Raw genomic sequence first — 26170 nt, forward strand, 5'->3', positions numbered from 1 at the left:
CAGACAGAACCCATGCAGAGAGTAAGATTTTCCACTGAGCCCTATCCATCATTTTGCTCCTGTGTTGTTGGCACTGCAACAGCACTTGGTGTTCAGGAAACCATGGGGCACTGGGGGAGATGGTCCACCCCTCATTTCTCAGAAAAGGATTTCTTTTTCCTTCCTTGAAGCTGGGCCCCAGTGGGAGCAGGATTTATGACATGATGCCCCAGTGAAGATTCGATAAATGACAACATCTGCCATTTCTAAATGCCCAGAGGGACTTTCCTGGCATTGCAGCTAACAGGGCAGCAGCTCTCACGTGGGTGAAGCAGGCTGCTGTCTGGGTGGCTGCACAGTCTCAGGGGTTGCTAAGAGATCAGCGAGAGCCATCCAGCACTAAACATCCTGGGTGACCAAGGAGCTCGTGGATTTGCTGATGGCAGCCAGGGAAGCTGTTTTTAACAGGCTCAGGACTTGGTGTCCAGGCTGATGCTTCCCGGCATTTCCTTTTCCATGTGCCTGCTGTGGTGACTCTCCTTGTCCCAGCTGCATGAGCTCTTTAGGACTGTCCACCCAAGGCTAGGACATTCCAGGGGCTGTGCCAGGCCTTGCAAAATGGGAAGGGTCTGCTAACCTGGCTTGTTCCTCTTCCCTGAATTAGATTCAGCCTGGATGCCACAGAGATGGGCAGTGACCCAGAGCAGGAGGATGTGGAGAAGAGGAGTCAGTCCTGCCCACAGCCTCGCGTGTCCCTTCAGCTGCCCAAAGGGGAACTGGAAACCTGGAGCAGCGGCAGGGGTGGCATGGTGATCAAAGTGGAGATAGAGCCATTGCACCCGAACCTCACTGTCAGCTCTGGCTTGGAGGAGGTGGTGAGTGTGCGAGGGCTGTGTGTGTATTGGCAGCACGGCAAGCTGGGGGTGCAGAAGGCAACCCACGCGGGAGTCAGCGGCAGGCTGGACTCCTTCGATGCCAGCATTGAACCAGGTATGCCAGGAGGTCTGCAGGAATCTCGGCAAGGATGGGCTTTCTTTGCTCTGGGACAAACTGCCCCTTCTTGCAGGATAAAGGCCCTGGGAGCTGGCTGATGCACAGCCCCCTTTTCCCATATATCTAGCTGGAACTTCCCTTGCTGCAACCTGTGCCTGTTGCCTCTTGTCCCGCCACTGTGCACCTCTAAGAAGAGTCTGGCTCCATCCTCTTGTCAGGTGGCTGAAGACAGCAGTGTCACCCCCCTCTCACACTGTTTTCCTCTGGAGAATATCTTTGGATTCAATTAATATTAAAAGGACAATTGCATCACAGTGCTACGTGTCCTGTAAAAGTGAGAACTGCCTAAGAAGGTTTCAGCAACAAGTCTCACTTGCTCCAGCCTCCCTGGAGCCCACATCTGAAGCCAACAAACAGCTGGGCCTTATAGTGTCCCATCATCATAACCCCGACAAAACAAGAGAGGGTGAGGAGTCAGCCTGTTCCCAGCGATATCTTGGGTCTTGATCTAATCCCGTGCTCTGATATACCACAGGTAGCAAACCACACAGCAAGAGAATCTGCCCTGGGGCTCCCAGGGTGGGCATGCAGGGTAGGAGGCTGTGGGAAGGCTGGCACTTAAGTCAAGATTCTCTGCCTTACACCTTGCCCAGCCATGCTGTGCACCGATGGAGGCTCCCTTGGTGCACAAAGGACCAAAGATGACCATGACTTTTTACTTCTCCAGGAACGTGGCAGCAATGGGAAGAGACTGAGGTCAAAGTCTGTCCCATCAGTCTGTGAGACGGTTGCCTCCCCTCAGACACCTTGCAGTTTTGACACTTCTCTTCCAGCCGTGGAAGGTTGGTATAGACTATATATATATATGGCATTAAATGAGTTCAAGGTGTTTGTGATTAAGAAGATAAAAAAAATGGAGATGTAACCTCTGCAAGCCTAGACATCCTCTGCCCTTCCCTTCTACATGGTCCCAGGAGCTCCTGAAATAAAAAGTCAAGCTGACTTTGAGTCTGATCCTGGCTAATGGCGTAGTCTAAGCTCAGACGTGTCCGTCCCCAGTGACACATTGCTATATAACCTCTCTGTGGCTGGTGCATTGGTCACTCCCTACTCACACAAGGCAAAGATAGTTTCCTAGGAACAAAAGGCACTGATTCATCTGCCTGGGTTTAGATGTGCCCTTTCTGCATTCCCCCAAAGAATGGGGCAAACATTGTCTGCATGCAGGTCCCTTCTGACAGCAGTGCCCTTAACTAACCCACCACGCACAGTTGGCAGGGGAGCAGGCTTTGGGACAAGGCTGCCAGGTTCTGGTTTCCGCACTGAAAGCTAAAGAGCTTTAGAAAAACAGAGGCACCCTAGCTCCTGCAAACTTAATTTTGGCCTTCTCTGTGCTGCTGGAATCCATTAACCTTTCCTACCTGTGCAGACTGCCCCAAAGCAAAATGTAGAGACTTGTTAAGAGCACCTGGGAAGTGGAGGGGAAGCTGGCTGTCATGGGGAGGGTCTCTGGGGTGGTGTCAGCTCCTACCCTCTGGCTGCAAGCAGGATCCTCAGAAGTTAAACTAATACAGACTGGAGAAGGGAGGCGTAACACAGAATAAGTGATGTAGCCTTCGTCTCCCTCACAGAAATGCAGTGCAGTCTTTCCTCCCTAACTGCTCCCAGCACTTCTCCCTCGCCATTAAAGGCAGATATCCCAGCAAGATTAACGGGGTCCAATTGCATAGCTTGGAACATGGTGCTCTGCAAAGGCACACCAGAATCACTGCTGAGAGTGTTTTGTGTTCCAGGTGTTGAACCCCCTGCTCTGGAGATGCTGGAGAAGGACCACGTGTCCCCAGACCATGTGTAGGTATTGTCAGTCCTGGCAGTTTTGAGACGGCTGAGGTTCTTGAGTATATCTGAGCTACTGGAGGTGCAATAGCAAAGGAGATCCCACTCCATGCTGGGGCACAGCTGCGTAGTTGGTAGTAAACCAGCACCTGATGCTTTGTGGGCTGCAGAATGTCTTTGCAAGGACATTTTCTAATCCCTCGCTTTTCTTTTGCCCCATCCCTGGTAGGCTAATTGTCCAGCAGGTACTTCAGGAGCTGAAACATTACCATGGGTAAGTGTGTCTGGGAGAGGGATGTGGGTGGCGAGGTCACAGGTCTGCCTAGGACCCACGTGGCAAATGACACTTGGTCCTCTGCGGTGCAAATCCCCAGGGTACCAGAATCACACTGTTCTTCCAGTGAAACTAGGGTAGAATTGCAAGGAGAAGTAGCATTTCACATGCCTCTTCTGTAACTCTAAACATGTTCCTGCCCTGTCTCCAAAGATGAGCCTTTCCACTGACCCAAAAGTTCTGCTCTTGTGTTCTTTGCTGCGTGTCTGATGTCTTCTCCCTGCACAGGGTGAAGCAGAGAGCTTGTGTGCAAGAAGGCAGTGATTCTTCCCAGCAGAACCTCACCTGGTTTGAGTTCCTGTCTAATGAGTAAGTGAGACAGATGGTAACCCACACACTTTGTGTTCCCAGAGCAGATTGATTTCGAGCTCCCCCCCCATCTAAGCTTTACTGCCCTGCTAATACTGTGTGCAGGAAACTGGTATCTGCAGTGGTTCAGCCAGGATCAGGGCCTCGTTGTGCAGGGCACTGAACAAAAACACAGAGATAGCCAGAATTTGCACAAATAATTTGAAAGTTCAGCTCCTTATTTGCAAATGTTCCATTAATAAATGACATGACTGATGCTGAGCCAGATCCTCCAGGAGATGGAAAGCTCAGAGATGGGGTCCTAAAGTAATAATGCTTCGGATGAACTTCATCAGTGATCCCCTTGAACTGTGCTTGGCCAGTTAACTTCCCCTTAGTTAAGACGTTTGTGGACTTGTTTCAGAAATGAAGACAGTGGAAAAAGCGATAAAGCAGAGAAAGGAACGAAGGTGATGCGACGTCTGAGTTCCCTGCGGAGCCGAGTCACTGGATCCTGGCAGAAGGATAAGGTGAGGGAGAGATGCTGACTTTGCAGAAGGAATTGTTGAATACTTCAAGTAGAAAAGGGGATCTGACCCCAGGGACCAGTTAGTTGGATTGCTTTTGCATGGCTGAGGACTCTACATTGGTCAGCAGATGCACTGTGAACTCTAACATAACGCACTGGACAGAGTGATCCCCAGCTTTCAGCCCACTGTGCTCCAGCACATGTTCTGGCTGCCTTCATGCTGTCTTAGGAGTTGTGCAGACCAAGAGAGGAGTGCTTTGGCTGGGTGACCGCCTGCATCACCCGCTGTGGCAAGGAGGAGAGCCTGTGGAGGCACAGACGCGTGCTGCAGTGCTGCGTCCTGCCCTTCATCACACATAGACCTGGACTGGAGGGACTGGCCCAAGCCTTAGGAAGGCACTTAGGAAAAGCATTACCATCCCAAAGGTTCAGGCACAAAGGTGCCCACTGTACTTGCTGCGCACCAGCTTTCTGCATGCTTATTTTTACTAGCGGGGAAAGAAATGTGTGGGCAGTGCGAGGCCTGTAACGAAGCTGTGTTTTTCTTTCCTTCCAGGGTAAGAACAAAGAGCAGCCAAAAGAGAGAGAGAAGGAGAAAGAGACAAAGGAGCCAAAAGAGAGGTGGAAAGAGATCAATAGGCACCAGCTTGTGCCAGGGGTTTTCTCCAGTTGCACCAGCTGTTCACTGTGTGCCAAACCTCTTGTGAATAAAAGTGGTCTGCAGTGCCTGAGTGAGTATGACTGTCGCTGTCTGGCTCTGACCCAGCCTGGCTGCATCCCGCTCCCCAGCTTCCCCTCCGGCCCAGGCCGGCCATTCGCCTGCTTAACTCAGCCTCAGGGATTGCTTCACTTTTCTCCCTGGCTTGACTGTACCCCACCACCCTGCTTGGCTTGGCTCGGTTGTTTCTCCAAATAGTCTAAATGATCTCTAAATCCTGCTTGGCAATAGTTTATCCTCATTTTCTTTGGCCACTTGACCATTTCCTGCCCCTTTCCCCCAAGGAGGGCTCTAGGTCAACTTTTCCTTTAATAATTTTTTTTTTTTCCACAATGTTCTGCTTTGCCCAAGCAAATATCCCTTCTGCCTGAGTGAAGCTGGATATTTTAGGCTGTTTTTCACAGCTGCAGTGATGTGTCAGCTTAGCATCTGCCCTATGCATGGGTACAGGGCTTTCTAGAGCATCCAAAACGTTATTAACTAACACAAAAGTCAAATGGTGCCTCCCAGGACCTGCATGGGTGAGACTGTTGCTTTTCAGATGTAATTAGTGCACAGGAATGGCAGCTGCTCCTTTGCCAACGTGCATGCGACTCTGTCGTCCCGCTGCATTCACTGTGGCATTTCTGCATGGCTTTGGCTGATGGACAAACCCTGTCCCTCCTCTTTGAGGTACTCAGGGCACTGAAGAACATATTTAATTCCCAAGGGATTGTCTGTGGGCAGAGAAATTCTTCTAGAAATGAGAGAATTGCTCTCTTTCTCTACCCTGTATCTTCAAGCAATGCTCGCTCTCCAGTAAGGGTCTCTCAGAGGCTCTTAAGGTCAGTAAAACCTTCGTGAGGCATAAAAGAACTGGCTGCCCTTGCACATGCACTGCATGAAGCGTATTTTCCCTTCAGGGCAGCTGGAGGGAAATTGAAAAGTACCACAGGCCCGGCTATTAGCGAATATTTTTCAGGCATCACAGCAAAAAGTAGGAAGCAGGGAGCTGAATAAGAGTAAGTGCTTTGTGGATATTTAGAAAGAACCCAAATATTACCAGAGAAGGCAGAGTTATGCCTTGTCATTCCTGTCTGAGGAACCTCCTAGCAGAGGCTGTGTTTGCAGTCCTGTGTGCTGCTTTACAAAAAATATCTGAACCTGAGAGGATACAGACAGCCCTTGATCCCCAGGGCACCAAGAGCTTGGAGCCATGCTCTGTATGGTCTTGGGAACGCTGAGGTCGTTGCCAATGTGAGTGATTCTTCTCTAGACAACCACTATTGGAGATCTGTGATCTGGAGGGCAAGGAGCTGGACCTAGCTGTTGAAATGGGAGTATGGCTTAGCATATCGTTGTCCATCATAAATGCGCAGGGATTGGACATGAGTTATAGTAACTTTTACCTTGTTTCTCAGCCCTTCTGTGAGGAATCTGTGTTCCTGAGTCTTGCTAACATTCAGGAGAAAAACTCCAAGGTGGCTGAGGAACTGGTTTGTGTTTGGGACTCTGTGACATCTCCTTTGGCTTTCTGGGCTGCTCAGGGATACGCTGCCCAGGCTAATGTGGGCGGCAGGGCAGCAGAGCTCTTTGTTGCGTGTTCCCTTTGTGGTGGCTTGAACGGAGGCTGAACAATTGGTCGGGGTTCCGAGATGTTCGTTAAAATTAATGGCCTGTCTGTGGTCAGATCCGGATTGGGACTTGCTGTGTGACAGATGTTAGCCTGAGAGTGCCTATATTTGGATTATGCTGGGCTGAAACCTTTGCGAGCTGCTTCTGGGCAGCAAAGTTGATAGTTGATATCACTAGCTCCTGTTATTGTAGCTAGGAGCAGTGCGTGGTCTCCTGACAAGTCACTGATAGGGCTCTTGAAAAGCAAGCTTTGGGGCCACCGGGTAGCCAGAGTGGCAGGCCTACTTTTCAGAAGTGTGAGCTGCTCTATCGGGGCTCAGTCTGAGCTGTAGTTGCCGCCAGGATCTGAGGATATTTGGCTGCTCCTCTTGTTTTCTCATAATGAACTCACATTTCACCATCTATACGCTTCGGCCCTCAGCCAGCGCTGGGTCCATCTCATGGTCAGGTGCTGCTCTTTATGTTATCTCCATGGTATTTTTAACTGCAGCACCACCACGTGGTAGAAGACAAAACAGGCTCATAGAAAGAAAAACAAAACAGGAAAAGATGGTGGTTAAAGAAAGGGATGAGCTGAAGCCAGGGGGAGAAAGGATGGGGAAATGATTAGGAAGCCTGAGCTCTTTTCACTGTCCAGTAGACACAGAAAGTCTAGTGGCTTCCATGGCTGTGATGAAATAGAGGAGCAAGAGCTCTTCTTATTAGAGAAAGTAACAGCAGGAGGAATTCTGCTTTTAATTCAGAACAAGGAATCATCATACTGCTAGAAACACGCACATGAGCTGTGAAGAGGGTAGGCAGCCTGGGTGGCCCTGTACATGGTAACCTGTTTCCCTCTCCCACCTGATTCCTCCCATCTATCCTGACACGACATGGCAGAAAGTGTCCCAGGGAAGGAGGCTGTGGGAGTATAGATGCAGGAGAGTTTCTGCAGCTCCAGTTTTGGAATCTCTCCGATGTGATGTTAGGAGCCTGGCAGGGGATGAAAAACAAAGAGGAATGATTGCAGTCGCTGAGATCTCGACAACAGTGGCCACCCAAACTTCACTGTTACGTAAACTTTGAGCTGTGAGTCTCTAGGTTTATTGTTCACCTGGAAATGGAGAAAGCTCTTTTTGAGCCTTTGCTGTCAAGGGTGGAGAAGGTTCTGTGCTTAAATTAATCCTCTCTTATAAACACGCTTCCAGAGTTTATGCAACAGGAGTTAGATGAGTCCCAGGAAAGCCCTGACAGGAGGAGAGCTCTCCAAGCAGGCTGTACCATGGAGGCGAGCCAAGGATATGCCGTGGAATACAGATGTCAGGAGGATTGCTTCCCTCCTAGTGACTTGAGCTTGAGCACTGGGGTAGAGGTGGATCTTCTACACCTTCTTTAGTTGAGAGTTACATGTCTATTACTTTACGGGAAAGATACAGCCCTGGCCCCCATAGGGAGGTCAGATTGGCCATCCTCTTCAAAAGGAAACCTATAGCTGCAACCAAAGCGTGTGGTAGGCTTCAGACAAATTCCTCTTCTTTAAGAGAAGGTGCTCGGTTTAATGAATCTTCCTGAACAATACAGGCTGTGCTGGACACCAGACTGTCCACCTGTCCTAGGCTGACCCTTGCTGGCTGCTTCAGTATACGGGCTGATTTACAACAAATTGCTGTAACAACTAGTTTCCAGGACTTATTTAAGGCATGTTGTGAAAGAGGTTTGGAGAACCATTTCCTTTCTCACAACGGTTCTGTGGGTTAATGGAGGACGCAGGTCTCTGCAGTTTGTCAGGCAAACATCCTCCGCCCATGCTGCTTTATCTGTAAGGAAGAGAGGCCAGAATGGCTTTTGGTTTGGACTTGAAATTCACCTCTCATTTGGCACTTGTGCCTGCCTGCTTTTGCTTTTAGGATTCCCAGTGCAGCACCAATAAGCCAATACAGGAAGGCAGTTTTTGGCTTATAATGAGGAGGAATTACTTGATTTTCTATCCTGAAATTTCTGCTCATAGCCCACACAGAGTCCTGAGAAATGTGAAAAGCAGCAGGAAACCTGAAACTTTGCATTTCTGGAGAGAGACAGAGCTGCCAAAAAGCTTCTATTTTGGGGGGATAAAGGAGGTTTGGCTGCTGTAACATGATGACAGTGATAAATGGACTGGTAGTCCCACTCGGAATAAATGATTACTGACAGGAGTCCAAATAAAACAGGCGAAACCAGAGCGACTGCAATAGGCTGTGGGTTAATGCGGTTATAAGCCAATGAAGCAGGATCTAAAGCAAATGTGAAAGTGGTCTGCAGCACTGGTTTCAGAGGAAACACTGAGCTATGAGTCTGCTGACACAGAGCTGGCTCTGCCGAACTCTAGAGGTTTTAGAAAAGGAAGCTGAAGAACATACTATTCTCAGTGCTTTTCCTTTTCTGCTTTTTACTTTCTTTTCATATCTGGGCAGTATTGCCTTCATCTGGAACATCTCCAAGGTGCTGCTCCTTCCATTCCCTGATAAAACCTCAGGATCTTGTACACTTGGCCTGACAAATGCATAAGGCTGCATGACAGTAATCTACCTGCAACTCATTCAGTAAGAAATCTTTTGTTATTATAGAATTACACAGGATTAGAAAGTTGGTGCTATTCTCTTCTTTGCAATTCAAACCTTAGCTCTAAGCTACAAAGTCTTTCAGCTGGTTGCTGTGCCAGATTTTGCACTGATTTTTGTGGAGATGCCCTGAGGCCAGCCACACGAGCACAGCACGTTCTCTCCACGACAGCTGTAGTTGGGCAATCTGCAATGCTTTACTTTTATATTATAGGGAAGCACAAAGTCTAAGGATTAATCTGTCACCAAGTGACAGCCAGCTGTTTATCCCCAAATCGCTTTATTTAATGATTATTTCTCTGTAGTACTGAGAGGCCCCAATAAACGACTCGGACCTTATTGTACTAAGTCCTGTACAGAAGCAGCACAAAAGGGAACATTTCTGAAAAGCTTGCAACTATAAGATGAAGAGAAAAATAAAATCGATTAAACAGGTCACAGTGTGGAAAGCAGAGACAATATTGGTCCCATGGTAGTCTAGGATTTCAGCACATTTCCAGCCCAAATGGTGGCAGATTCTTTCAAAGCGGCGTGGGAAAGCTGTAGGGTGGATTTTGAGAGGGAAGTTTGTTTTGTAATCGCATATGTTGCATTTTTGACAGGCAAATTGGATGTGCATGATTTAAAGTATGACAAACTTGTGTTAGAGACCAGTACTGTAAATCCTCAGGGTGAATCATAGATCAGGAGGTAAGGTTAGGTCATGAGCTTTTCTGAATTTTCCTCCCTGCACGGAGTACTTCAGCAGCCCGGTGCTAGCACTAGGTCAAATCTTATTGGTGTCAGGGAAAAGATGTTTTTTTCCAGCAAGCAATTTATACAAGTCAGTGCATTAATGTGCTGATAGCGAAGATAATTCCCCTTCGCTTTCGCTGTTTGTCTGCACAGGGGTCATTTGCAAAGGCCTGGGCAGGCACTCGCCTTCGCCGATAAGGAAGCTGGCACCCCAACCTCCCCTCGGCAGGAGTGGCTGTAAACACGTCAACATGTTTTGAATGGCAAATCCCACCCAGCTTTTAATAATGAATTATGTTATTTAGAGTTAAGTCCCGGGCGCTGCGCAAACACATGAACTACCATGTTAAAGCTGTCACTGGGGATGCTACATCCCATCCGTTAAGGGCCTGTTTAGCCTTTGTTCCCACCGCAGCCAGGCGCTGATGGAAGGCAGGTCCCCTGCAGATGCCCTGTGGTGCGGGATGTTTATATCCGCCGGCTGGGGCTGGGGAAGAGGCCAGAGCGGTTCTCAGGCTGGGGACAGGCAGCCTGGGATCCTCGTCAGGGAGAAACCTGGGGGCTCTCTCGACTCCGGCCGCCTCCCCCGACCTAGGAGCGGGCTGAGGAGAAAGCGCGGGCTGAGAGGGGACCCGTGCCCTCCCTGAGGAGAAAGCGCGGGCTGAGGGGGACCCGTCCGCTCCCTGAGGGGAAAGCGCGGGCTGAGGGGGACCCGTGCCCTCCCTGAGGGGAAAGCGCGGGCTGAGGGGGCCCCGTCCGCTCCCTGAGGGGAAAGCGCGGGCTGAGGGGGCCCCGTGCCCTCCCTGAGGGGAAAGCGCGGGCTGAGGGGGACCCGTCCGCTCCCTGAGGGGAAAGCGCGGGCTGAGGGGGCCCCGTGCCCTCCCTGAGGGGAAAGCGCGGGCTGAGGGGGACCCGTCCGCTCCCTGAGGGGAAAGCGCGGGCTGAGGGGGCCCCGTGCCCTCCCTGAGGGGAAAGCGCGGGCTGAGGGGGCCCCGTCCCCTCCCTGAGGGGAAAGCGCGGGCTGAGGGGGCCCCGTCCCCTCCCTGAGGGGAACGGGACCCTCCCCTCAGCCGGGCCGTGACGCGCAGGCGCGCAGCTCCGTCTCCCTTTTTACTTCCGGGACACGGGGGCGTTTCCTGTTGCTGTGGCGGCGGCTCCCGGGACCGAGAGTGCAACCGGCGGCTCCCCGGGGAGTCCGGTAAGAGACCGGGCTGTCAGCGCGTCACGCCGGCTCCCCGAGCCTCGGCCCCCGGCTCCCCGCGATGCCACCCGCTCCCGGCCTTAGGGAGCCCTCCCGGCACTGGGAGCTCCCCCTCCCCAGGGCAGTGGGAGGCCGCGGCCCGGGGACCGGTCGTCCCCGGTCCCTGTGGCGGGGCAGGGCTGCCTCCCGGGGCTTCGCAGTGCTGAGGGGGTGGCGGGGGTTCAGCGAGGAGCTGTGGAGGGAGCTTGCCCGCCGGCCGCTGCCGCCTAGCAACGTCCCGCAGCGGGGGGTTACAGAAGGCCGGCCTCCGCCGGCAGTTTGGCCAGGCCAGAGGGTTTATTTTCCTTTTCCTGACAAATCCTGCAGGGTTTATAGCCGTCCCAAGGTTGGCAGCTCAAGGCTTTACCGGGGGGGGCAGGAGGCAGCTTGTGAAGATGCAGCCTTTACCTTTGAGGGGCTAAAGAAGGAGGTGAAATGTTACCGTACGCGTTAGGGAGGCGAGCTGGTGCAGCCTCGTGTGAAACTGGTTCGCTTTATGCCACAGCTTGAGTCTGAGCATCCTGATGCTTGTGATAATGAAATCCTGCGCCTCGTCTTCTCGGTTACTTACACACGTACTGCTAGTGCTGGGGCTGCAGCCGTGAGAAAAGTCTGCGATGTGCGTAAAAAGACCTTAAGTGTGTTAGGAAAAAAAAAAAAAAGGTGAAAACTCCTTACCCACAATTGTGATGTCTGAGCCATTTTAAATATTCCCCAGCCCTGGCATGTTAGGGAGAGGAGCAGGAGATAATATCAGATTGTAGGCTCAGCTTGTGTGTGCTGGAAAGGAAACCCCAGTAGGAGCTAGGAGTGGTGACGGATTTTGGAGCAGGTGGAGGGAAACAGGGAGTGATTCAAACAAATAGCTTTCTGAATGTTTCTGGTTTTGTATTTCGTTTTGCTGCTCTAATAAATAAGCAGAAATTCTGAATACTGTTTGAAGATTTTGTGCTGTGGTTTTGTTATTGTAGTATCTCTGTGTCTAGTATGTAAAACCAAGAGGAGAAATGGCTGCTTCTCAGTTCCTTCTCACTCCCCTCTCTTAAGAGTGAGTTTTGTAGGTGGCTTTTTTATTTGGCACTTCTTTTTTTTAAAATTTATAAAGTTGTAAGGCAATAGTTTCCCTTTGGTATGGTAAAAAAAATAAAACCATGAAATATGGCTCTGAAACAGGAGCCATCAGACATTGTGTGTTGTAGTTCCACCTAATGTTTACCTATGAAATATTCTGAATACCTTTTACAATTGTCATAGTTGCTGCTTCAGTTCTGTAGCGTTCCTGTAGAATGGGGGAAGGGTTCCGTGTGAGACAATTGAAATGTTACTCATATTTCTTTTAGGATAATATGCTAATTTTACTTTGCATTGTTTAAAAAACAGAAACATCAGGTTTTTGTTTGTTCAGTTTGGGTTTCTGTGCTTAAAGAAAACCCCAAGGCCACCAGAACTTGCAGTGTTGGGAATGACACACCACGCCCCCCCCCCCCCCCCCCATCCGTGTATCTGATATTTTGAACAATAAAATCAGATACAGTGAGAAAGTAATTATAGGTTCGTTTTGGAGACAAAGAGGAATGCTTTAACAGGGAAGCTGAAACTTGATAATTTCGTGTTGTTGCTCTATCGTGTGGACAGTCTCTATTTCTGAAGTATCACATCACCCTGCACCCTTCCAGTTTTTAGTTTCTGCCTCTGCCTAATTAGGCCAGTTAGCAAAACAAGTAAACACCGGTCACCAAAGCTACTAGGACAAAGTTAAATCTGCTCCGAGTTCCTGAAGATACCTGACCTGGATTTACTGAATACAGAAACTTCTTCATGTTCCACTGAAACTCCTCCTCTTTCCTAAGGAGATTTATGACAAAGTCACTCTGCTTTTTCTGGAATGCTGTAGTTGTTTGAAATGTTTCTCAGCTGTTGTGTATCTCTATGTATAAATTCAGATTTTATATTCTGTATTAATCATTCATATGCAAGTTGTTACCTTTGTCAGTTCAAGAGAGAGGAATTACCTTGTATGGTGTAAGGGTGAGGGAAGAGATTCTCTTTGATCCCTGAAGCATTGGACATTTGAATATAGAAAAATGATTGATTTCTCGAGAAAACTATTTTGTCCATGGCTTGCTTCTGCTGGTTGGATTTAATAGGTGGTGAATATATACTTAGCATTAAAATAGTGCTTGAGCTCCTTGTATCATTAGAATCACTGTTAAAAGGTGTCCCTGCCTGAACTTAGCTGTTGTAAAGGGCTTTTTTTATCTGTCATTTAAAAAACACTAAAAAACTGTATGCTTGGGGGGAAAAAAAAAAATTCAGTAGTTCTATTTTAGATTAATCACAGCATATCTGTCTGTTAGTTGTAGTTGTTTGCAAATGGCCTTTTAAGAGTTATTTTATTGGGCAGTACCATTCCAGACCAAAGGTCAGGGTCATAATCCTCGTAATATCTGGTGAGTCATAGATTTGTCCTGGAATCCAATTCTGGAAGACATTTATAGGACATTGCCAGTGTCTGATCCACTGGAAGATATTCCAGCTGGGGGAGAAAATGTATTCGCCTGCCCTTTTTCAGCTAGGTTCATTGCCCTCTTGCATACTGTGAATCAGTGTTATGCTTTTGGGCATTGTAATGTCTTGTCCAATAAAATGCTCTTAAGTTGTAAATTGGTTTCTGTGAGCCTTTGGGAAAGCATCTCATTAGTAAGGGAAGTTTTTTTTATTATACCAGATACTAATTTAATTACCTTCAGTTGTGAACAGGATCTTCTATGATGTTTATGAGCCTCTTGGTCTTAAATATTTCTTTGCTGGATAAGGCCCCTGTTAAGTCTATCAATGAGCAACAGGTCATTGCTGGCACTGGCCCATGCAAAACACTTCAGAGGCAGTGACAGTCAATCCCTGTAGTAACCAGATGCAGGATAATGTGATGCTCCCAAAATTCTCAGTCTTAGTTCCAAAACTGTTGATTTAAGCCCAGAAACAGCCATAGCGGGTTTGCTTAGTTTCCATGCTATGTGTGGTATCGATTGCTGTTGTACCTTTAGCTCTAGTAGTGCTGGTCCTGTTCCCACCCAGTCAAGGTAACCCAAATCCTTGGACCTTCTAGGTCAGTTTAACTGGTGTTCTCAGCACTAGCCAGAGCTACGGCCCTTCTCATTAGTCTGTGGCGAAGTTAAATCCTTTCGAAGATATGCTTTTCCCTGCTAAATAAATCTTCTTGCAGTTTGAGTGATTGAGAGAGGAGAAGATGTGGAAGAGCATGGGTGGCAGTCTTCTGAGGTTTTAGCTCTGTCTTTCTCAGGAATACCTTCTGTGCCTCTCCAATTTGAGAAGAGCTTGCCAACACAACTGTCTATTTCATTTTTGCACCTTCCCAAATTCTTGATCTGAGTAAGACCAAATGCTACCACTTAGAGATGGTACATGCAAAAATATTTTTCTTCGTCAGTTTTGAGTTTACCAGTGCTCCTTTTCTTTGGATGGCCATCTGTGTTTTCTAAGGTTAGATACCTATTATTTCTGTACACCTATAACAACCCTTCATATGTATCTCTGCTCTTATATATCAGTCTCAATGTGTGCAGGTTCCTGTCACTTCTTCACTGTCCTCTGTCCCTCATTCTTCTCTTCACTGTTTTCTTGACCCCTGCAGTTCTCTATTAGGCTGTCCAGAAGAATAAAGAATGCAAAGAGATCTTACATGCAGAAAAAGGAAATCAAATGCACTAGTATTTGAATGCTTGTTCTCATCCTTAAGTGGAGTGTGGTTGGTTCAGCACTGTCTGCAAAAGTGTGTTGAATAGGGAAAGCTGGAGCCTGTTTTATAAATGAAGTATGCTTATAAAACAGTCTGATTCCTCTGTCAGTTTTCAAAATTCTCTTCTCTTACATGGGCAAAAATAATGCCACTTGGAAATCATTAAGTTAATTGTGTTTCAAATAGGCTCTTGGAGAATCAGGTCCTTGGATTCAACTGCAGTTTTCTGAGGCTTTTCTGTAGCATTTTCCTGTTTTCTAGTATGTTCTCTCCTGTTGCGTAAAGAATCTTTCAGCAGCATAGGAAACTAATACACAGCACTATTAGATGTGTCAGCTGATTGAGTGAAAAATGCCTCCCGAGAGTGATATAAGCTGTTATCTTTAACAGAGCAAGTGCATGATTTTAAAATTGAAATACAATTTTAAGTTGATATCCCTTTTACAGTTAGCTTAACAAAGTACACAAGCTTTTGAAGTAGAATTGGTCCTACTAATCATTAATAAGAAAAGAATTATCGAATGTAATCACTGAAGATATGTAAATGTCAGGGAATATGAAAGTCTAGTTAAAGCTTGATAAAGTGTTTATAGATGACTATATTACACAATTCTAGATGAATGAAGGGGACTTCAAGAGAAGAGGTGATGTTGCCGGACCGGGTGGGAGGGCAATGGCTGTAGAACGCTTCCTTCCATCGCTGTGCCTGTTCTGCCCTGAAGGGAACCTGTCTGTAAGCTAGACTCGAATCCAGCCCAGCTTGACCTCATGGAGAATTTTTTCTATTTCCTTTTGTCCTACAGTTTGCTCCTTTGTCTCAGGAGGAAAGAGGTTTCCATTGTCAACTAGTTGTTTGTTGTTGTGGCGTGTCTTTTAACAAGCTGTTCATTTCCTGGTGATAGGTGGAGGCCTTATCAATGCTGAAATAGCTAGTATATTTGTTATTCTCTACATAGTTTTAGCTAGTGAATAATTTTGATAGGTTTTTATCATACACTTGCAGAGGCATGTGCATTTGAAATTAGATATAGGGCCTTTTGTTTTGTTGCACATGGTGTGATATTGGTAGAAATATCACAACGAAGAGAGAAGTTACAGGAGGTGATTGTTTTTGTGGAAATTTTTTGTGTGGAGGCACACAAAGTGCAGTATTCTGCTCTTACTTCCCACATTTGTGGAAGTTGCATAACGTGTAAGCATCTGTCGGACTGTGCACTCGGTCTTTCTCGCAGTCTTGTTTTTATATCTTAATTTACTTGTGTTTAAGGCCAAGTAAGCATTTTGCTCCTGTTCTTAGAGGTGTACTGTCATTACGGAAAACAGAAGTGAGCATTTCTCTATGTAAGCCAGGAGCCTTAAAGCAGATCACCAGTCTTGGCGCCAGGCGTGGGTGATAGTTCTGTTTGGATGAAGAGACCTTAAATAGTTTTTTCTCTGTGCTTTAAACATAAACAGGATTTTCTCTAGCAAATACGGTGTTCATCTTCCAGTTTTGTTCTATTTCTCTTTTAACAGGCATGCCCGAAATATATGGGAAGAAACCAATCCTGGTTTCCTTTACTGTCTGAGTTGCTGGTGTCCCGCTTCTGCCGAAGGATCTTATTTTATAGATGGGCAGAAAGACTGCAGAAAATATTTGACACTACCAGTTTTCATTCTGTTTTCTCAAGCAGCAGTTATTATAAGGAAAAAAATAGATTGGATTTTACTATACTATTAATGGGCTTATGCCTTTTGGGTGAGCGAGGGCTGCTTTAGTTCCTTTATCTGGAAACAGTTCTTTTGTGAAGCTAGAAAAGTGGTAATGCTCTGGTGGTGGTAATACTCTGGTGATTCAGTGGTGCGTTTTGAACTTTACTGTACTTACTTCAGCTCCTACTAATACTCTGTGCAGAAAGGCAGCTATTCCTACGGAGCCAAATAAATTGCTGCCTTCTTGAATGTTATCAAATTTGAATTGAGACACATGGAAATAACCTTTGCAAATATGAGGAAAGCAGTGCCCTGGTTGAGTGGAAATTAAGCAGAGTACTGTTAGTGCATTCGGTAGTGTCTCTTTGTGCTTGCATGAGTGAATTGCATCATCAATGATTCTGAGTCTTATTGAAGAAACTTGAGTATTTGGTGTAAAATGAAGAACAGAACATGCACAACAAGGATGCTCGCTGAAACACCTGAGCTTACTCTGCATCTCTTACAAAATTAAGATCTTTTATGTATCACTCTTCCTTTTCCCTAGATGGGAATGACAGGAATAATTTAAGACTTTTTTGTGTGTGTGTTTCAGATTGTGCAGTGAATGTCCATAAGAACTGCAAGAGTTTACTGGCTGAATGCAGCAGCAGCAGACCCAAGGTGGGTTTTAAAAATTGTTCTTCTTTTATAATAACAGTGCTTGGCATAGTAAGCTTAATTTAGTGCTAGTGTTTTAATTTACATCAGTAGAGGATCTTGCCCTACATTTTCAAGACATCGGATAGTTATTGACTTGTCATTATAGTAATTTATGACAATGTATGTAGGGAAAATAAAGTTGAAACATTTTATTGCTGTACTGAATATTACTTACCATTGCTTGTGTCTGTCAGAACTGTGACTAACCCTTATAAGGATGCTGAAACCCATCACTTTTGGGGGGAACATAATTGAATTATATGGTACCTCTGAATTTTATGCCACTCTATTTTAATAGGTTGTGCCATCTCAAAGCACGACAGAAGAGTGTGAGGGGTGGAGGGGAATTTGGTTAAAACAGTTGTGTATAGGCTGAGCAATGCACAATAAGTGATTTCGTTTTCGAACTGTGATGAACTTGATATATTGCTAATCTGTTCATTTTTTATCTGTGTCACTGTGCTGCCTGTGATTGCGTGTAAGGTCACAAGTTGGTTTCAGATAGCTGTCTATCTGTCGGGGTTTTTTATTCTGGTATTGGTTTTGAAAACCATTTCCTCCTCCTTATAACTAATTATACTTGAGGGAGTTTTAGTTTGTTTTAACCTGCAAGTGTTGATGATTTCAGAGACTGATAGCAGATTAGGGAGTACTATGAGGGGGAAAAGAGAGAGCAGAACAGCTCAAACCTGGCCAATTAGAGGTTAGAGGAAGTGCTTTCAGCCATTGGTGATTTAGGATGTAACTCTTTTGAGGGCAGAAATGTTCTTGTGGGGTTTTTGATATATACTTTTAAACTTCTAAAGGCATTGTGCGTTTTCCTTTTAAACTGAAAAACTCACTTGCTCTGATGCTTTCATTTCCATTCTTTACCATCTCCCACACCTTCATGGTTGAATCAGCCCTGACAGACCACTCCTGAAGCGAGCAAAGAGGGAGCGGTAGCACAAAATGATACAAGGAATGAAGTCTGAAATGAGATCCTCAAGAGTGAAGCAAGACTGCCCAAAAGCCATTTTTTACTGACTGTATTACTTATTTAATTTCTTTGCAGCTTCGATAAATTGTATCTCAATGAATTGTAATATCCTAGTGTTGTAAGAACAAGAAAGCTGTACAGATTACCAAAGATGCGATTTTAAATGGGCAGTCTAAATTTTTGTTGAAACTGGCTGGATTAGTTTAGTTAGTATTGCTGTAAACTAAACAGCAACAAAGTGTAGGTGGAGACTGTCTACAAAAAGGGTTTGCTTTCATTTAATAAATTGTTATCATAGCTTTAATTCAGCTGTAACTTAATTTTTGGTTCTATTTCAGTCTGATTTATACTTTATGGGATTTTTATACAAAATGTTAATGTCTATATGACATTCTTCTGAAATGTGGAAAAAATCAAAACTGTTACTGAGTCAAATGTTTTATACTTTCTGTATACAGCTTCACTTACAGTTAGTGCTATATGATAGGAAAAATATGATTCACTTTGGGCTGAGTTTGGTCTGTATGTGTAAGAATATTGTATTTTTTCCTACAGCAGAAAGATTTGCAGCACAGACCTTCTGGATCTCCACAAAGTTCGCCCCAGTGCATTTCCCCAGGTTTGTACTAAAGAATGATTTCTGTGCTCAAGGCTTATCTGTTCGATTGTATTTTTTTCTTTAATATGTTTTAAAGGCTATACACAGTGTGTTATTGAAGTACAGAAAAGGTCTCTTTTAATAAGATGGCTTCATTTTTTTTCTATTGGGAATGGCTTAGAGGCTCCTAGCAATCTCCTGTGTGTTTTTATCTTTTTATCTTTTTATTTTTCTTTATACCTTCTTGCTGTGTAACCTCAAAATATCATGGTGAAAAGGGATCAATAAGCTAGTTTTTCATTGATTGTCTATTCTCTGGCCTCTGAAAAGACTAGAACTGTGAACTTTGTTTTACATCAGATTTTCATAATTGTCTATTTAAAACTTGCCTGCAGCTAGTGGTTGCTAGAAGTCTCTAAGACAAGCTAGCACTAATGGTCTGAACATAAATCTTTGTTGAGATGAAGTGGGAAAAGGGATCTGGGAGAAAAAAACAAGAGGAAAGAACAGCTCTGTTGCAGCACAGGCTTTGAAATAGCTTTTTGCTACTGCAAAAGACATCACAGCCACAGGTGTATAATTTAAATGGCATTTTAATTTGTAGATGTTAGGAAGTCTGCATTAAGAGAACAGGCTTCTTGGTGCTCAGGTGATTGACCGTAACTGGAGCAGAATTATTTTCTGCCTTGCAGTTGGTCCATTTGGTTGCTTTGATGGCTGTAAGAAACACAGTTGATATGAATGTCTGAGTATTACTATGTGTGTTTCATATGTTTTTGTTAGGTATCATTTGACTTGCATTGCAAGGTGTACTTCTATATGGAATGATTCTTACCAAGAGGTAGCGCAAAGGGAATAATTGTTATAAGAAGATAAGTGGCTGTTTGCATTACTGAGAAGGGTTTTGTGCATTTAGGGGAAAGTGCAGAGGCTAAAATAGGAAACAATAAGGAATAATGAAAATAGGAAAAGCTGGCCGTAGGGCTTGTCGTTGAAACAGCTCTGTGGTATACAGTCTGGTCTGGTGTGATAGGTTAACAGTGATCGATACGGGCTCTCAGCAGTGTGCAGACAGTGCTAATTGAACTCAGAAAATGGCTTTTTGTTGGTGCAGACTCTGCTAGGCAGCCAGTACTTATTTTCCATAGTCAAAAGCAGAAGCTGGAAGTTAAAGGAACAGCTAATGGCATGGGCATCATATGTCTTCACCCACAGTAAAACACTGCAGACTGCAGTGCCCAGTAAAAAAAGGCCAAAGGTATTGTTATCAATGTAAAAGAGAAATACATTTTAAGAAAGGTATAAACTGTGTTGTTTGTGTTCTCCCTATCCCTCTCCCCATGTTTTGCCTCTGGAGATTTTTAGATTTGGCCTACCATTGTGAAACAGAACTTGTTCTTGGCTTGTGGAGCACAGAAAGAGAACTTGATGGCTAATGATTTCAATACTTCCCCAAACGGAAATGGGAGGACATTTATTATTAAGCTTTTCTTTAAGAAATCTGCCTTTACAAATCTTGCTAATATTTACTTAGTCTCCTCTTTCGGGACAGTGGGCTTGGAGCTCATCACTTGGAGATTATGGAAGAGGACTCAGTTTACCCAGTTTGTTGTAGATTGAGAATGTGCTGTGTGTAACCAGGAGATTGCAAACCCAGACAGATTTTGGGAAAGGTATTTCCAGCAGTAAGAGATGTGGTGATATAATTTCTATTAACTGTCATTGATGAAACCTTTGCTGCAGCCCTAATACAATTCTAGTCAACTGTTTCAAGGAAGGCAAAATGAGAGACAAGCAGAAGTAGAGTATGGGATATCAAGAAATGTGGAAAAACCTGTTTCATAAGAAAAAACATGAATACCTTTATTTAGCTGTGTTTCGTTGAGCAAGGCAGAAGTAGAGGGAGAGGTAATTGTTAGTGGAGGTACACCAAGGAGTGCAGACTAAGAAAGGGGAATTTTGGGGGATGGGTAGACACCAGTGTTTTTACAAGAAAAATTGTAAATTGGCGATGCATAAACCTTGGCAGGGAACTGGACACCCTCTTGAACTGCTACAACAGCATGGTCCTGAAGCAGCCTCCCAGACACAGTACTGGAAGAGGAGTTTGGTCTGGGTGTAAGACAAAGGTTGCTTGCAATGGCAGAGTCCTGGATTCAAGGGTCCATGAGATTTCTTCTGCCCTGATGTCCTTAAAAGCACTTGGAAAAAAGGGCAGCTGCAGCCCTTGTCAGTGATAAGTTTTAAAGATTGTCTGGCTGATTCTTCATCTTTGACTTCCCTGAAGTTCCTTTTGTAAAAGGATGTATTTTGTCTCCTGTTCCTTATCATTTGTTACAGACATTAGTGCTAAATAATTGTATCCATTTTTTATAAGTCTATTACAGGCTTCCATGTATTGTGTAATAGTGATTAAAGTTTTAAATATCTTTCCAGTTCACAGTCTGTCTAGATTTAAAAAGCATTAAAAAGCTGCGGTATTAAAATTAAATTTAGCTCTGGTATCTATTATGTTCAGCATGTGTGCATGCAGATATAAATCACTGTGTAGCAATAAGCATTGCAAAGAACTTGTGGTTTTTATGCGATCTCAGATTTTTCTTGTTTGCCATGAAATGTTCTGTGCCCTTATACGGTAGGGTGTGAATAATTGTGTGTAGGTTCTGGTGTTTTACTAAAGGAGAAGATACTTTGCAATTTCCACACTAAATGGGCACAGTAGGGACCAATTTCCTGCACTTCAGACCTGCTGATTTAGCCAATACAGTAAGTTAAGTGGCAGCTTTACATTTCTAGAAGGATCACAGGTAGTATAAAAACAGTGCATCTCTGGGGCCACTTTACTGTGCCAAGTCTGAGGGCAGCCAGTAGTGAGCATGGGGAATACAAATTCAAAAAGCAGCGGCAGAAGCAATACAATTCCAGCTCATCCTGAGCTGTCTTTTTGTGGTTCCTTTTCAAGAAAATGGAATGAGAATGTTTTTTTGGACAATGAGCTCTTGACATCCAAGATCCTGTCTGTTCTCCGTCCGCATTCAGAGAGAGGTTTGAGAGCAGGCGATCTGCAGTGTACGCCTCATTTTCTGAGTACCAATTCAATTTTTGCCTCTCTAGCTGCTTCTTTGAAGGAGCAGCCCCGAAGTCTTCTCCTGGGACCGGATGGCACCCCAGTACTATCACGGAATCTCGGTATGACTATCGCCCAAAGAGGAAATTCTCAGTCTTCATTGAATACTGCTGGAGCTGTTAATAAATTTGGGTAAGTAAACTGCTTCTCTTCTAATTCACTAGCTTCTGCTGCACCCCCCAAGCCCCCCAGTGTGAAAAGAAAAATGATTGCAGAGCTGAAGCAAGAACTCACATTGGTTTTCAAGCTCAAAAGAGATTTATTGAGCTTTTAACGCTGAAATTAATTTCCCTGAACAGTAAGCTTTTTTGTTTGTTTTTTTTTAAATCACCTTGTCTTTAGTCCCTTTGTACTATGTCATGAAAGATAGCATATAAAATAGGGCAGTATTTGAGTATCTCTGTCTAGATTATGGTTTTCATGGGTATATTTGTCTTCAGACTTGTTGAAATGCAGTAATCTCTTCTGAGTTCAGTTATTCTAGGTTGTGCTAGTTCTGACTATTGTAGAAGACAGCAGTGTTTTTAAATTGTAGGATACCTTGATTAAAATAGTAGACAAATTCAAAGCTATCTGCTGTTTTAAAGTAGTTGTTTACTTTTTATGAGCCACAGTTATGCTCCCTTCTCAGTGAAAGTGCCCTTTGTACTCTGAACTGGCTATGGCTTGTCACCAGGTGATGTCTTTTTAAAATGTCATACCAGAAGTTGCATACTTACTCATGCTGCTCTAATTAAAACTGTAATATTTCAGTGATGGAGTTGCTAAATTGATCTGACTGTTTAAAGTTGGAGTGCAATGATACCTTTTATATATTTAAAGTTAATTGCACTATAGTTAACGAAAGATGCTTGTTAAAGTAGTTGGATTTATTTTTTTTTTTGTCAAGCAACTTAAAAAAATGTTAATGTTCTGTTTTGGTCCCTTGGCCATTTAGACTAATTTCAGGAGACATGGATGAAGGGGATTCAGGCTTTATAAAATTTAAGCAGACTTCAGATGACGTTGTCTCGCTTGCACCTTCAACAGCAGACTCCATTTTTCTGGAAGGTATGGAATTTCTGTGCTTTTCAGGATTTTTATGTAATTTCTTACACGGTCTTAAAGCAGCGCTGAGATGTTTTTACTCTTGTTGTTGTTAATGATGGTAATGAGGTAATATGGTGGGAAAAAAATTAATAATAATTGAATTTAAATGTGCTTTTGGTCTAGATGCGTATTCTGTATCACTCCGAAGTGAAATAGAAACAGATGCTCATGAGTTTGAGGCGGAGTCTTGGAGTGTTGCAGTGGAACAGTCTTATGCAAAAAGGCAGAAGAAAGACGTTATAAAAAGGCAAGATGTCATTTATGGTAAGAGTATTTGTTATTCTTATAATTTTTTCTGTTTCATAGTGCCATTGTTTTTAAACAAAGCAGTAATCATTTTTATTGGCTCCAATTTTGACTTGTGCTTGAAACCTAAAATTGAGTGAAGATTTTCAAGTCTGTTACCTGTCTTAGTGTGTGTAAGTCCTCCTATTAATGATTTTAAGCAACCCGTAGTTTTCAGTATGCCTGTGTAAGCAGCAAAGACCAGCTATACAATTAGGGAATAGCTCAACTGCAACTGGGAGATGTCATTAAATAAGTAGGGTCAGTCACTGTTTGGTTGGGAGATTAACAGGGCAAATTTACGAGCTTCACATCAGTCATGCAAAGATTGTGGTGAAGAAGAAGGTGGTGCAAAAGATGGTGGCTGTCAGAGCCTGCTATTTTATATCTCCCTAGTCACTGCACAGCATATAAGTGACTTTTAATTTTTTTTATTTCCCTTGCCCAGAACTAATGCAGACTGAAATGCACCATGTTAGGACACTGAAAATAATGCTGAAGGTATACTCCAAAGCCATGAGAGAGGAACTGCAGTTCCCAAATGCAGTCATCAACAAGCTCTTCCCCTGTGTGGATGAGCTGCTGGAGATGCATGGGCAATTTCTGCTCCAATTAAAGGAGCGACGAAAGGAATCCTTGGAAGAAGGCAGTGACCGAAATTATATAATCCAGAACATTGGAGACCTCTTGGTAAAACAGGTATGAATCAAAATCTACCAATGTTGTTGACACTATTAAATTTCTAAAGAGCTAACTGTAGGGTTAAAGTTATGTTATGTAAAGATTGATTTAATACTGGGTTTAAGATTATCTTCCCAGTGTAATGTGTGAGCATGACTCCCAGGAACATACCTGGTCACAAATAATATGAAATGTTCATTAAATGTTCTTTGGGCGTGTGTGTATGCATGTTGTGGGATATGCGAATGCAGATGGTTTGGTTCTATTTTTCCTCTGTTGCAAAAGTAAAGTAACAGATTTCTGGTGCCCATCCCAAATATGGCTCTCCTTCATTTAGTGCCAAGCTTCTTGGTTCTGACCTTTTAAAAATGCAGTAAAGATCCTTTGAATTCATTACAGCTTTAGCACCCATTCTGGTATGGAGTGGATGCAACAATTTCTTTCATATATCATGACCATTTTTTGCCCTTTGCTTTTTACAGTCCTCAGTCTTTTTAAGTGCAGAGGCCCAGAAATCCTTTTTAAAATTCTCATGATGACAACTGTCATTTAATATTTGGTTATCTTATGATATTCCAAGTTCTCAGATGTCACACCTTGTAAATCTCTCATTTCTGGTACAGAAGAAATTGAAATATTGAAGAAATGTCTCAGAAATCAGTTACCATAAAAACCATGTTAAACATGGGTCTTGCAGTGGAGGTAGGTTTACTCTTAATGATTCATGTCTTTCATTCTTATATTTCAAATTAGTTTTCAGGTGAAAATGGGGAGAGAATGAAAGAAAAATACGGTGTGTTTTGTTGTGGACACAATGAAGCTGTTAGTCACTATAAAGACCTGCTCCAAAGCAATAAGAAGTTCCAAAACTTAATAAAGGTAAGCGACAACCAGAAGTCTCCCGTTCTTACTGTGCAAAATATACTTGACCGCTTTAGGTTTTATTTTGTACTTGAAGATCTCTTAAATTTGAATGAGCAGGATTAGAGGCATAGTCTCGTTATTTGATGGGTTGTTAGCTTCTTGTGGTTTAGATCTCTTGAGCTGTTTGGACACAAAGCCACAATTAGCAGGTGTTAAATTTGAAGCAGGCTTTTGAGAGCACATAGGACTGGGGAACAGAGTATTTGTTCTATTGATGGCTCTTGTCACTGACTGCCCTACTGTGTGGCCATCTTTGTAAATTGGCTTGATAATAAATTATATCAGTGAGAAATGCTGTTGATGAACTACTGTAGGAAAAGCAGGTACTCTTAGTCAAGTTTTGCCCACTACCTCATCTTGCCAAAACCAGAAGATTGGCTCCAGGGTGGTTTGTTTATTTGCTGTACACTGGAATGTGCAGTTAAGAGGAAGGGCTGAAGAGACATGGCCAAAGTGGAAGTCTGTAACCTGAATCTCAGGTGGCGTTGCACAGTCCTAAGTATTCTCATTTTCCAGTCATCAGTAAGTGATACTGTGTGAACTTGCCAACATAGCTCTATACTTATAGCTTTTCTTAACTAGGTGTCTTTAAAAGTGAGAACACTTTACTTTCAAGGAACTAAATAAGTGACCAGAGTTTTAAACTATACAGCCTCAGTCCTTGTAAAGAAAGATCTCAGTACTGTATTCTGCTGTCAGGATTGTTCTGTACCTGCAGTCAGACTAACTAGTGGGATTCTGATGCTTTACAGTCTTCCCTTTCTAAACAAAAATGTGTTTCTGTAGATCAGCCTACTCGTGAATATACAGTGGTAAAATAAACACTTATTTTATTCATTATTGACCTAATTTGGCTGTTAGGTTATTGGGTCTGTTTTAAAAAGATAGTATTTTCTATGTATTTAAGGACTGATCTTATTATAAAAGGCAATCACTTAGCAAATAGGCAGTCAGACAGTTCAGATTTGGAACTTTCCTTGGCTCCAGATTTAGTTAACAGTAGTTTAAAATAATACTTAAAATATTTTCCAGTAATAAAAGCAATTTTTATAGTGTTATCAGGAGTTTTGCTTTAGTAAAAGAGTGCAGCTAATTATGTGGTGCTATGCCTAATTGTACAAAAATGTTTTGAGGCAGAAAATGTGCAGATGGAGAGGCAGGGAGTTATAAGAGCAATATATACAATGGGTGTGATGAGCCTGTCTTGTTTTCTAGAAAATCGGCAACTGTTCCATTGTGAGGAGACTTGGTGTTCAGGAGTGTATTCTTCTAGTTACACAACGCATCACCAAATATCCAGTCTTGGTGGAACGTATTATTCAGAATACAGAAGGTAGGTTGTTTAATCTTTCCTAGAAGCCTCACAGTTGCCTGCTGATCCTTTTTCTCCCATGTTTTGTATGTTCTTTCCTCAGACAAGGAGGGATAGGCTGGTACTACTTCTCACTTCTTCGTTAGCTGAAGATGCTGTTCCAGCTGCAGATCCAGATC

At 43.9% G+C, this 26170-nt stretch overlaps 1 protein-coding gene across 3 annotated transcripts in view; it reads left to right on the top strand.

The window, feature by feature from the left end:
* The window catches only part of ARHGEF18 (Rho/Rac guanine nucleotide exchange factor 18), a 51340-nt gene that overhangs the window by 8343 nt on the left and 16827 nt on the right, over window positions 1–26170 (top strand). Inside the window, exons 4-18 of one of the 3 annotated variants that reach the window (XM_069790364.1) lie at window positions 644–854; window positions 1700–1814; window positions 2766–2823; window positions 3038–3082; window positions 3371–3451; window positions 3855–3960; window positions 4516–4690; window positions 16890–16957; window positions 18531–18594; window positions 21688–21832; window positions 22638–22750; window positions 22913–23053; window positions 23523–23773; window positions 24509–24634; window positions 25895–26012. In XM_069790364.1, coding sequence (XP_069646465.1) covers window positions 644–854; window positions 1700–1814; window positions 2766–2823; window positions 3038–3082; window positions 3371–3451; window positions 3855–3960; window positions 4516–4690; window positions 16890–16957; window positions 18531–18594; window positions 21688–21832; window positions 22638–22750; window positions 22913–23053; window positions 23523–23773; window positions 24509–24634; window positions 25895–26012 — 1817 coding nt within the window. Of the gene's footprint in view, window positions 1–643; window positions 855–1699; window positions 1815–2765; window positions 2824–3037; window positions 3083–3370; window positions 3452–3854; window positions 3961–4515; window positions 4691–10726; window positions 10801–16889; window positions 16958–18530; window positions 18595–21687; window positions 21833–22637; window positions 22751–22912; window positions 23054–23522; window positions 23774–24508; window positions 24635–25894; window positions 26013–26170 lie in introns of those variants that run through there. The other 2 variants (XM_069790362.1, XM_069790363.1) reach the window with 2 other exon arrangements.

This window comes from Haliaeetus albicilla, chromosome 8 (genome assembly GCF_947461875.1).
Source record: "Haliaeetus albicilla chromosome 8, bHalAlb1.1, whole genome shotgun sequence".
Taxonomy (NCBI): domain Eukaryota; kingdom Metazoa; phylum Chordata; class Aves; order Accipitriformes; family Accipitridae; genus Haliaeetus; species Haliaeetus albicilla.